At 31.5% G+C, this 13564-nt stretch overlaps 1 protein-coding gene across 2 annotated transcripts in view; it reads right to left on the bottom strand.

The window, feature by feature from the left end:
- Positions 1-13564, bottom strand: part of LOC106884520 (phospholipid-transporting ATPase ABCA7) — a 289592-nt gene that overhangs the window by 1458 nt on the left and 274570 nt on the right. The window contains exon 48 of one of the 2 annotated variants that reach the window (XM_052969718.1): positions 10898-11033. The exons of the other annotated variant lie outside the window; for it this stretch is intronic. Within the exon in view, the coding sequence (XP_052825678.1) occupies positions 10963-11033 (71 nt within the window). The 3' untranslated portion in view covers positions 10898-10962. Of the gene's footprint in view, positions 1-10897; positions 11034-13564 lie in introns of those variants that run through there. 2 annotated transcript variants of the gene reach the window in all.

The raw sequence follows: 13564 nt of genomic DNA, 5'->3' as shown, positions 1-13564 counted from the left end.
ATATGAGTCCTTTGCTTAAGATTGGATGCAGAGAAGCTTTATTCCCATCACAGGATTTCCATAATCTTATCCAGAATGGGTAGAAACACATATGAAGCTAATATCAAATTAAGAAAAAAGTATATTACTCCAATAATAACTTATATAAAAAAATAAACAACAAAAGTATGAACATGTAACAAAAATACAAACATAACAATGACATGCTACAAAATATAGACAGATAACAGGAAAGTAGGCATGTTACAAAATATAGGCATGTTACAAAATATAGACATATAACAGAAGTGTAAGGAATGCTACAAAATATAGACATGTAACAATAGAGTAGGTGTGTTACAAAATATAGGAATATAACAGAAGTGTAAGTATGTTATAAGATATGGACATGTAACAAGAGTATAGGCATGACACAAAATATAGACATGTAACAATAGAGTAGGTGTGTTACAAAATATAGGAATATAACAAAAGTGTAAGCATGTTATAAGATGTGGACATGTAACAAGAGTATAGGCATGACACAAAATATAGACATATAACAGAAGTATAAGGAATGTTACAAAATATGGATATGTAACAAGATATAATCAATTCTTTTCACATTACTATTTTACTGCTGTGTGATTAAAATGTATTTAAATGTTTACATATATCAAATTGAGCTAAACTGTTTAAAAAAGTATGATTTTAGTAGATATTTCCAAGAATAATATATGAAATCAATTATATATATATATATATATATATATATATATATACACATAATGTTTTGTAGCTCTAATAATGAAAATTTAAGGATTTCATTATTTTCAATACACTAGAAATTCAATCCTGTTACTCTGAGAATTAAGTTTGTTAAATATGTTTCTATATTCAAATAATAAATTTACAAATATATTTAAATTAGATGAATGATAATTGTAACAACTGAAATACATAATGCCCGTGAATTTTTTATGACAATAACTGTGATGACTATGATATTTAATTACACCATTCACAAGTTGACAATGTAGAAAGCAGAAAAATGTGCAAACAGAACAAACATTTGTCTATATTTGAGAGAAAGTGTGATGAAAGAAATATTTGGAAATTAAATATGATTTTATATATGCAAACATATTTCAATATATTTTAGCCTAACTGTGGAATGCTAGAACTGCAGGTGCAGTCACAGTAATGCACAAGCTTCAGCATTTGATTCTCAAAAGAGGAGGGGTTGGTAAAAAAAGCCAAATTTGCTGTCTTCAATTCAGTTTTTTTTGTGTTTATCCTCAACTATGGTCATGAATGAATATGATCAGAAATACAAATGGCTGAAGCTGAAATGGGACTCCTTTGAAGGATCATAAGAGAACATGGGTTTTTTAAGTGAGTTTTGCTGAAATTAAGTTTCTTAGTGGCTTTTTGTTGTGTTTTTCACATCAAGAAATTGATAAAATTTAAATTATTTAAAAATTATTATACACCACACTTAGAAATAATTACTTAAATCTGTTATTGAAAAAAAAAAATTAAATACTGCTGTAATGTATGTGTATGTGTGTGAGAGAGAGAAAGAGAGAGAGTAAATGAGAGAGAGATGAATATTAAGAGAATGGCTGAATGGTTGTTTTGATCTATTTTGGTTGCACTAATTTTGATATCTAGTTCACATATTCTGTCACTTCATTGGGTTGTTTCATGCTCACAGTTGATAAATTTAACTATATAAAGGTGTGTATAGTCAGTCTTCAGTTACCCCATGGGTGATAAGACAACAATTAGAATTAAAATAACCTTGCTGTAGCTGTTGAAGTGTTCTCGCATTACCCTTAGGATATAGACCAAAACTCCTTTTACCATTAGTGTGAAATAAATTTGAATATGTTTTCATATTTTGATCTGAATTTCATAGTTTGTACATTGTATGGCAGGCACTGCTGGAATTTCCCTGGAAGCATTTTAATCTAAGATCTATGGTAATCGATAAAGAAGAAAGAGTGGAATTTTCAAGAATTTTTTGGATTAAAATTGATAGTGGATGCTGTCAGTAAAAATGCACATCTTATTTAATTTCAACTCAGTTTAGAGTTTTATTTTTTTGGTGCAATTTTATTTATGAAAGATTATCAGTATTTCCTTAAGATATATTGAAAAATGTTAGATCATCTGTTCAAAGAGGAAAATAAATTCCTATTTTCAATTGAAATTTTATATTGCTTATACTTATAAACAAAGACTCAAATTTTAAACTAATAGCAAAAAAACAAAGCAAACAATTATTGTAGCTAATTTTAACTTTTACATATAGTTTCTATAGAAACTGAAATTTGTTTAATATTTAAACTGATAGTACAGTTTCTGAAATGAGGTTCAGTAGCAAGGTATGGCCGTGTGGTGAAAAAGTTCACTTTGTAATCATGTGGCTCTGAGTTCAATCCCTTAGTGCAGTACTTTAAACAAGTGCTATCTACCATAGTCTTGAGATTCTGGGGAGAAGCAATCAAGCATAATGAGTAGTGCATGACCTGAAAGAAATGGGTACGTAGTATATGGGATAAGAGGGGGTGATTAGTATGTTAGGTGGGTTTAGGTAGAAGTGGTATAACACTAGCTAGTTCCCAGGAGTTTAAGACATTGTGGCAATAAACCATGGGAAACTTTTTCCAAGAAGCAGGCTGCATGAGATATGGATCATCATCAGGTGGGCTGCACAACTAAAAAGAATTTAATGTAATTTTTCATTAGGTGTGTCATTCAGAAAATCCAGCAGGCCGCAGTTTGCTCATGGCTGCGATAGACTTACATAAAGAGAGAGACAGTATGTCTATGAGCCAGAGATCATAGTATGCTGTGGACTCAGTCTTTAATTATCAGATATTTTTCATTTAGATGTGATCTACAATGTTTATGTCTTGGAGCAGCAGTGTCCAAGATATTGTTGTATACCATTAGTGGGGAGGGTTCTTACTTGAATGTCAAGAAAGAGCATCTGGAATTTTGAGTCCTACCACCTGTATAGGCTTTGAGGATCACAATTATTGTCCAAGGCTAGAGAACATTTCCCTGATACGAACCATGATTGTATTATTGTGCTGTTGACAGAGACAAGATTGTCATATCCTCATTCAAGAGGGTTTTGAAATCTGTGTTCTTGAGGACAGTGCAATTTTCATGTGTGGTGTCTTGGATGCGCATGAATGATGCCTGTGTACAATGGAAGGTTGGGAAGAAGTGAAGAGTAATATTATCTGCTTAGGAGATAGAAGAGGCAGCAAAAGTAGTGAGGGTGGTACAACTAGCTGTGGGGCACATCAGAATTGAGGTCATGTGTGAGAGTTCTATCAGCAGATACTGAAATGGTACAAGCTTCCATTCAAGAGATGACAGATAAATGTAACCTATATTTAGCTAAGAACTTTAAAATGTTCAAATTCTCTAATTTGAATCCTACAATAATTTCCCTTGTGAAAATATATGTAATTTCCTACTGAAAAAAACTTCAATGGATTTTTTAAAACCATGAACTTACACCAAATTAAATATGCATATGTTTATATAATTCTTCAATAACCAACAAATAAAAGGAGACAAATGTGATATCTCAATAAGATAATAACAGTCAAGATTTGGAGACACAAAACCTAAGAAATACATTTGTCATAATCAAAAACAAATTTCCATTATGTTATTTAATGAGTGATATAAGAAATCACCAGAGTGGTTCCCCAAATGAAGATAATGAAACAGTTCAAAATTTGATTCAAGAAAATATTCTTCACTCTATTTAGTATATAAACCAAGACATAATAGAAGTTGAGAAAATATGATAAAGTGAGTAAGTTTTGAAATAAACTTTATTGATATTAAAGATGACTGTTTCAAAGCTACAGGGTTTCACAGACAAAGAAATCTACCTAGCAATTTCTAACATTAATAAAATGAAAGGTAAATCCCACAATTCTCCAAGACAGGAAGCTATTTTATATGTAAGTTTCCTGATGAAATGTATTGAGTGTAGCAAGCTAATAGTAGACTTGTTAAGTATAGTGTTTCTTCTGCTTACGATGTTGAACTGTATTTTACATATAGTGTGTATTTATTTGCTTTGTGAATATGCGACAGGTTTTATTGAGAATTCACTGAGCACAACTTAACATAGTATAAGCATGGTTTGATTTTCATTGAGGAGCTTATGACAACATTTACCTTCATATTGGTTATAAATGTATACCAATTGTTATTGCTTATTGAAAAATTAAATATAAAATTAGGTACTAATAACTGTAAATATACACATTCTGGCACTTGGTGATTGCTTTAATACTCAACTGTAAGTATGTATATACATACATACAATTGAACTTTAAAGCAATCATCAAGAAATCTCAAGTTGTAAATATCTATAAATTTAATCACAGTTAAACATTTTGGAACTTAAAAAACACCATCTATTTAAAATACAAATTAACAGTAAGTGAACAGAAATCCTCATGGTCAGGTGACACTATAATTGCAGTATACAACACAATGAAATTATGGTCTTAACAATCAGTCATATGAGATATGTGAACAATCCGAGTCTAGATGCTTTGGTTTTATGCAAACACTGGACAATTTGTGGAATATCAAAAGAGCTTAAACACCTTAACACAGTTACCAATAGTTCTCAGCATGACAAATATCAGGCCTCCCTGCCAAATCATTAGTGAAAATTACGAGCTTCTTTACAAATAAATTCAAAAGTATTTTACCTCCATGTGATTCTTTTCTATTTTATTTTTATTCACTTATTTATTTTGCCATGAATTTGGACAAGTTTCAAAAGTTGGAAGTAATTTATCAGAAAATAATAGTACACATAAATAAAACCTATAATAATGTAAGTAGCCAGATGATCATGACTGAGGATGAACAAAACTAGCTCGAAACCGAGTTAGTCACACGATCTTGTCACCTGCTAGAGGATGGTAGGGGTTTGCAATATATACAGTGTGCAGGCTGCACCCATAACCAGCCGGTAGATCTGCCTGAGGTTAAAACAGGAGTAACATAGAACAGCCATATCAATGTGGCAATTAACTTTGAAATAATTGATCTTAGAGTGAACATTTGTCAAGGCAAGTCACATGACACCTTTCACTTGTTGGGGACATCTGTATTTTGTTATTCTTGCTAAAGCAGAAAAGTCTTTTCCAACACAAATATGTTGAGATGAAAAGAAGCAGAATTTGTATAGCCCTCTTTCAGCAATTTGAGTGCTGTTGAGTAGATACAAATTTACTCCAAAAGGTTTGAAATTTTACAAGAGTGAAATGTTTTCAAATACATTCCATATCAACAATTTCTTTTCTTAACTCTTCCAAAATTTCTTTAATATTACATAATTGGATTCACTATCCAATTGTACTTTTATCTGGAATCCCAGGAAGTATTTGTACATAAAATTATCACTTTTCTTTAGATGTTCAAAGAAGATATTTCTGGTAATGGTTGCAATTTCTGTCGCTTCTGAAAAAGTTAGAGGAGAAGGAAATGACATGTAATTTCTTGATAATTCAGTTTACTAATTTCTCAGTTTCTTTCCATGTTGTACTGTTCTCTTTAAAGGTTCATGATGAAAGCATTGACTTTATTGAAGAAGTAAGCAAAATATGATAAATATAACACAAATTTCTCAATCAGAAATTTACTAGATTTTTTTTTTTAATGACAAAAAAAAATATATTTCATCAAGAAGCTCAATTATTTATTAAAGAATTTTTTCACATGACAACCATCAAACTTCCAAGTCCAGTAGCAAGTTTTTATAAGCAGCTCTTGGCATTGGCTGGCTCAGAAAATAATCAGACATTAGTAGGATTGGTTTTAATGACATTCATGATGTTCATAATAACTTTCCTATCAAATGTTCTTCTGAAGAAACAATTATCATTCATTAACGGGTTCTAGCATAAAAAATAACACGTCTACCATTGCAATAATTTCTGATAATTTTGGACACTATTTTTTTGGCTCAGGATTTCCTCTTTTCTTTTTATCTTAGCTAGATGTGTAAATTCTTCTGTACAGAATTCTGTTTTGGAAACTTATCCATTAGATTACCTCTAAGGATAAAACATTTGTATTCCTAAATAAATGCAATTAGAGAATGGGTAGAAGATCATTGCTTACCTAAGTTCAAGTTCAATGTCAAATTAAATATAAACTTTACTGATTAATGTGCTGCAAATTATGACTGCTCTATGGCAGTTATATATGTAGTTCTCAGTACATAGAATCAGTACATGAGAATATAGAATCATTTATAAACCCACAATGAAAATGTATGGTATGATGATTGTGGGGGGCTGGAACTGAAATGCATAGTTTTCATGTAAGCAGATCAAAGAAAACAAACTGTCATGACAAGTTCAATGTATTTGAACTGTCAACAGGTTGTGAGGTCAGCTGATCTTTTACATGACCATAAGGACTAGTTAAGGTTTAGAATCACATGTGTAATGGCTCAGAGAAAACCTGTATGAAAGGCAGAAGTAAAATGCAGATTTCTTGTTTGCAAATCAAAGAGAACAAGTTATCTTGACAAATTATCTTTAATTTCAATCGTTAAAACCTACAGGAATTTGATTTCTTGGAAGTATGGCTATCTAAATAAATAAATGAATGAAAAATTTAAATAGAAACAACATAATTTTAAATTTATTAAACATAGTGATTTTCCTGCCACTTTGTCAAACCTCACAAACCCCCATTGGAGGGGACCAATTCCCCTCTCCTTCATAAAAGAAAGACTGCCTTAGCAAACATGCTAAGTAGATTATCAAATGTAAACTGATTCATAAAACTGAATTTTCTGAGTCAACACAGTTTAACAATTACTCCATAAACAAAACACCAAATAGCAATACATGATTTAATAATAACTTTAATGACAACAGCAACATAGTCAGATAGAAGCAACCTCTGAATCTAGTGGCAAACTACAAGACATGCACTCTCATGGTCAGCAACAATTCATCTGAAATTTAAAGCTTTGCTGAATGAACAGATGAAAAGATACCTTATTTTATGAATGGAAAGAAGTCAAAGCAAAGTTGATGGGTGGAATTTGAAATCAGATGTTGAGCAACAAGACTAAATACCACAGGACAATTTGTATGACACTCCTGATTTGGTCCTCCATCACTTAGATATTTCACAGTATTAAAAAATGCTACAAATCTGCAGAATATCAATGGTGTCAGACCCTCGAATTTGAATGTCATATCAAAAATATCAATATATTGAAAACTACAGGCAATTATTATTTTAGTCACTGTATTAGAATATAGGACAACTTTACCAATGTAAGGCACAAGCATGTGTGCACATAAACACATATTAGAATTAAAGAAAGAAAAGAGGAAAAATGTCACAAAATATTGTTAAAAATATAACAAAAAGACCCACGGACTGATAATTGTTATCTTTATATTAAACACAACTTTAAACTTCGTAATCAGCTTAATTTTTGTAGCTGGAATTCTTTGAATCACAAAAGTAATGATATACTTACTTGAATTATGGGATGACAAGCAGACAAATTTCAAGAAAATTTTCATTTTATTTCCAAAATAAAATCATTAAGTTGTTTAGTGAAAAATAACTTCAAAACGAAATTATAACTAAGATATACCCACCACCAAAAAAAAAAAAAAGGAAAAAAATGTATGAAACAATGTAACAAGCTCAATAAACAACATATGAAGAAGCAAATATAGATATTACAGAAAAAATAAACTAGATAGTATAATAAATACACTAAAAACAAATAAGAAACACAAACTCATTACAAACACATAATGATTAGAATGTGATTAATAAAGAATAAACAAATGAACAATAGAGAAGATGAGATATATACAGTCAATAGTTACAATCTGACTGCAGAATAACTGTGACAATGCGGGAGAAGGAGGAGATGAAATAGTTTTCACAATAATTGCTTTCTGTCCCCTCTGTTTCATTAGCTGCTTCATTATGGTATCAATTCTTGCCACCCCCTTCTCATTGTACCAATGTCTAACAGATGCACAGGAGTCTAAATATTTGGGTGATTTAACACGAGCATATGAATGCACCAATTACACAATATAATCAGACTATTAACATCAACATCTTTAAATAAATGACATTTAAGTCATGTCATAAATCAACATCCTCATCTAAAATATTAACTGTCAGAAATTCAACATCAGCTAAGAACCATGTTAAGAAATATAGAGATAATAAAAGGTAATAAAATGTCTTCTGATGACATCCTATTCATGAATATTATACAAGTACATTTACCATGATTACAGTAATAGTTTCAAATTTCAGCACAGAGCCAGTAGTTTTTGAGAGGAGGTCAAAGTTAATTAGATTAACCTCAGTATTTGACTGGTATTTATTTTAGTCAACCTCAAAAGAATGAAAGACAAGGTTGACTTTGTTGGAATTTGAACTCAGAGCATATAGACAGATGAAATGCCACTAATGGTTCTACAAAAACACTGCCTTTACCATGATTACAATAATTATTGTATTTAAATAACAGAACTGATATACAGTTGTCAAGAAGGAAAAACATAAAAAATGGTCCAGATGGAATCAGGTACACAGTTCTTTCAAAATAAAAATATAAAACTGATTTACTTCTATGAATTTTAAATATTTAAATTTTAATTAATAATTAACCACTCAAGATAATTTTTGCTCATTGAAAACAAAAGAAAAAATAATGACTATCCAACAGCATGCAGCTATTATCTATTTTTTTTAAGGGTTACATATTTCTGCATTTTTCACATCAAATATAACCCTATTTTCATTTTTTTTATTATATACTTAAGTTTCCTGCTTTGTTCATAATAGTTACATAAACATTTATTTTTTTTCACTCAAAGTAGTTAAAAATATCATGCCTTGTTCATTTCTTATATAGATGCTTCTCAGCTTAAACATTATTTTTTTTTCATTATATATTATTTTCATTGTGATTTGGACATCTAAAGTTTAGTTATATAGTGAGAAATTATTATTTGCATCATAGAAAGAAACTGCATAGTACAGAGATTAATGACATCCTTTTATGTTTAGATTTCAAATTCTACAATTGTTAGCATTGGGGTTGATGAAATAAACATTAGTAGCATGTTGGGGGTTGATAAAAATGACAACTCCTCTTCCAGTATCTATGCCTAATTTAGAAATAATAATAATAATGATAATACTTTCTACTAAAGGCACAAGGCCTGAAATTTGGTGGGAGGGGACTAGTTGATTACATTGATCCCAGTGTTTCACTGGTACTTAATTTATTGACCCCGAAAGGATGAAAGGCAAAGTCGACCTTGGTAGAACTTGAACTCAGAATGTAGCAACAGGCAAAATACCACTAAGCATCATCATCGTCATCATTATTATTATTATTAAGGCAGTGAGTTGGTAGAATTGTTAGCATACTGGACAAAATACTTAGTGGTATCTCGCCCGTCGCTACGTTCTGAGTTCAAATTCTGCTGGGGTCAACTTTGCTGCTCATCCTTTTGAGATCAATAAATTAAGTACCAGTTACGCGCTGGGGTCGATGTAATTGACTGATTCCCTCTCCTAAAATTTCAGGTCTTGTGCCTATAGTAGAAAGGATAATAATAATAATAATAATAATAATAATAATGATAATAATAATAATAATAATAATAATAATTATTATTATTATTATTATTATTATTATTATCATCATCATCATCATCATTTCTAAGGCAGTAAGCTGGTAGAATTATTAATATGCTGGGCAAAATGCTTAGTGGCATTTCTTTTGATTCTGAGTTCAAATCTGTCTTTAGATTCTGAGTTCAAATTCTGCTGGGGTCAACTTTGCCTTTCATCCAGGGTTGATAAAAGAAGAATTAGTTGAGCACTGGGGGATGATTTAATTGACTTACCAGCTCCCTCAAAATTTCTGGCCTTGTGCCAAAACTTGAAACCATTATTATTATTATTAAATTAAGCATAAGACCTAGATATTGGGAGAGGGATCTGGTAAGTTTTATCAACTCCAGAGGTATGAAAAGCAATGCCGATAATGGTAGAATTTGAAAGCTAAACATAAACGGATGTGACTAAACACTGTACTGCATAGATTCCATGATAAAAATAATAACAATTTCTTACACTAATGCAATCCCCAGTATTTTGCAGTGTGGACTATAGTTGATTGAATCACAGTATTTATTGATCTTGGAAAGATTAAAAGCAATGTTGATCTCAATGAAACTTGAAATCAGAGCAGAGGGGGATGAAACTAAATATTGAAAGGCACTTAGCCCTGCACTATACTATTCATGCTACTTCACAAGTATAATTAAGATGTGGTAGTATAGCCATCATTCACAAATAAGCATGACTTAGTAACATATACCATGTTCTTATTAATTGTTGTAGGTGCCTATGTAGTCATGAGTAGATACAGACATCCTTTTGGCCTGCCCACCCTGAATCTAGCAACACATTAAGGATATGCTAGCAGGAGGTAGAGAGAGCATTTGCCTGGTATTCACATGCAGCTGAGTAGACTGAAGCAACAGGAAATAAAGTGTTTGCTCCAAGACACAATGCACTGCCTGATCCAAGAACTGAACCCACAACTTTCTGATCATAATAATCCCAACATCTTAATTACCAAGCTACTCTCAATCTATAACTTTAAATATGAAACAAATTATTAATTTCTCATTAGAGCTCTGTTCTTTGTAAAATGTAATGGATGGTATTCTACTTTGAAAAACAGCAAGAAAAAAAAAATCATTTGCAAAATTATGAAAAAGGTTTACAGTATGGTGATATTAAACAACAGGATGTTCAAAGAGTTTCAAAAAGGAAGGAATAGAAATATTGAAAAACTCACGACTAGGACAATAGTATGGACATAGGGTTAAGTGAAGGTAGATACTAGCTATCACATGCATCATACCATGCCAAATTAGAGAGGGGGATGGTCTCACCAACAAGCCTTGAGCTGGCTGTAGGATAAGCAAACTTCAAGTCAATGTATGTATAATATATACATATATAAATAAATATATATATATATTTCCAAATTTTTTTTCAAAGAAGTAACCATGTAAACAGTTGACAAAACAAGGAAAACTGGATTATAGATTCAAGACAAAACCATATTAACAATTCATAATTTGATTTTGAAGCTTATAGACTGATATTTCTTTCAAATAAAGATAAACAAATAAATTTATATTCAAGAAGAACAAACAAAACATAATTTTTATAAAACTGAAAAACAATTGGTTAAATACAATATTTGGAGTGACTTTAGATGGACTACATGTTTGAAAGTATTTAGCAGGAAATATTGACCAGTTGTTAATATAACAATGAATTAGACACAACATTTCTTTCCTTGAGGGAAACCAGATAATCTTCATCAACATTATCATTATAGTGTTGGCAGTAATGAAAATGTTGATGATGATGATGCTGATGATGATGATGATGCTGATGATGATGATGATGCTGATGATGATGATGATGCTGATGATGATGATGATAACAATCATGATGACAATGATGACATCTAGTACACTCTGTAAAGTGGTCGGTATTAGGAAGGGGATCCAGCTGTTGAAACCACACCAAGAGAGACATTAGGGCTTAGCGAAGTCCTTTCACCCATCAATTCCTGATGAACCATCCAATGTCACTCTAACATTTAATATTTATGTCTGCATTTATCTACCTATCTACATCCACACACACACACACATTGTGAAATGGAAGAAATCCTTTTCAGTATTATGGAAAACACCCAAATTTCTATTGCTAAAAATGACATTGCACCTGGTAGGAAAAAGATTAAAATTATGTGCTGTAATACTGAGTTATTTTTCAATGTTCCTAGCAACACATTAAGGATATGCCAGCAGGAGGTAGAGAGAGCATTTGCCTGGTATTCACATACAGTTGAGTAGACTGAAGCAACAGGAAATAAAGTGCATATTTTGGTGCATATAAAACTGAATAGCTCTGTAAATATTTAATTTCAAACTGTTTTTCCTTCAATAGTTTTTCGTATAATTAAAAGTCTTTCTATGCATCTGCAGGAATTTTTTGTGTGATATCTCTTTCTTTCTCTTTTCTCACCCTCTCTCTCTCACTTACTCACCTCTCTGTTGCTTTCTGTTCCTCTGCCCTCTACCACTTTTTTCTCTCTCTTCTCACTACCATACAATCTATGACCATTCCTTTTTTTCACTTGACCACTGACTTGTTCAGTCACCTTTCTCTCAGTCTCTCACCTCCTTCTATACTTTCAACAAAGGGTTTGCTTTTACACCTTTTATTCAACCTTTTCTTCTGTGCACTTTCTGTTTCCAGTCCTACAGCACATTTTCCATTGCAATACTTATACATACGTCTTATGTCAGAGCTGCACAGCTTTTATTTTGTTTGTATATTGTATATTTTACTTCGTTTTTGTATTTGGTTTGCAAGAATTCCTTATGCGAATTCGTGTTGAAGCATTTTTTTTTGTGTCTGGGGAGAATCGTTCTGCTTTAATGCCTTATTAATTAACACACTCACTAATTCAATTTCCACTCATTTACTTATTATTTTTTCTAAAAGTTTCATTGCTTCTTGCAAGATCTTCAATAGTTATTGACTCTGTCTGTTATCAGAGCTGCGTTCTTTTTGTTTCAAGAAAGAACACAGCTCTGATAACAGACAGAGTCAACGACTATGGAAGAGCTTGCAAGAAGCAACAAAAATTTTTAGAAAAAAATAAATAAGCAAATGAATGGAAATTGAACCAGTGAGTGAAGGCATTATACAGAATGACTCCCCCCAGACACAATAAAATATTGTATATCTATTTTGTTTATATAATTACATTTATATTCACACACACTATCTGTGTTGTACCTGTTTGCATCATTGCCCTCAAAGCTCACTTACTGTTCCCAGTAGCTTTTTGCTGTTGACCCCACTAAAAATGAACAATACTATCATTAAAGGCATGAAATTGTAATAATATTTTGGCTGATAACAAATGAGGAAAGAGTATGTCAATGTTTTGTATGTGAATCTTTTGTTCATTCCTTTGTTGTGTTTCTGTTAAATTATTTTTGAAACTTATATATATATATATTATAAGTACAGAAGTGGCTGTGTAGTAATGAGTTCCTGGTTCAGTTCCACAGCATAGCACCTTAGGTAAGTGTCTTCTACCATAGCCAGACAGAAACTGAAAGAATCCCATTGTATATGTATATATCTAAGTATGTCTTTGTGTTCCCCACCACCACTTGACAACTGGTGTTGGTATGTTTATGTTCCCATAACCTAGTGGTTCAGCAAAAGAGATTGATAAAATAAGTACCAGGCTTAAAAAGAAAATAGGTATTGAGGTTGATTAGTTTGACTAAAATTCCTCAAGGCAGTGCTCCAGGATGGCCACAGTCTAATGACTGAACCAAGCAAGAGAAAATACACACACACACACACACACAAGTATGAATGTATATATATGTGTGTGAGT

Source organism: Octopus bimaculoides, chromosome 7, assembly GCF_001194135.2.
Source record: "Octopus bimaculoides isolate UCB-OBI-ISO-001 chromosome 7, ASM119413v2, whole genome shotgun sequence".
In the NCBI taxonomy this organism is placed as follows: Eukaryota; Metazoa; Mollusca; class Cephalopoda; order Octopoda; family Octopodidae; genus Octopus; species Octopus bimaculoides.
This window is presented reverse-complemented; position numbering and strand designations above follow the sequence as displayed.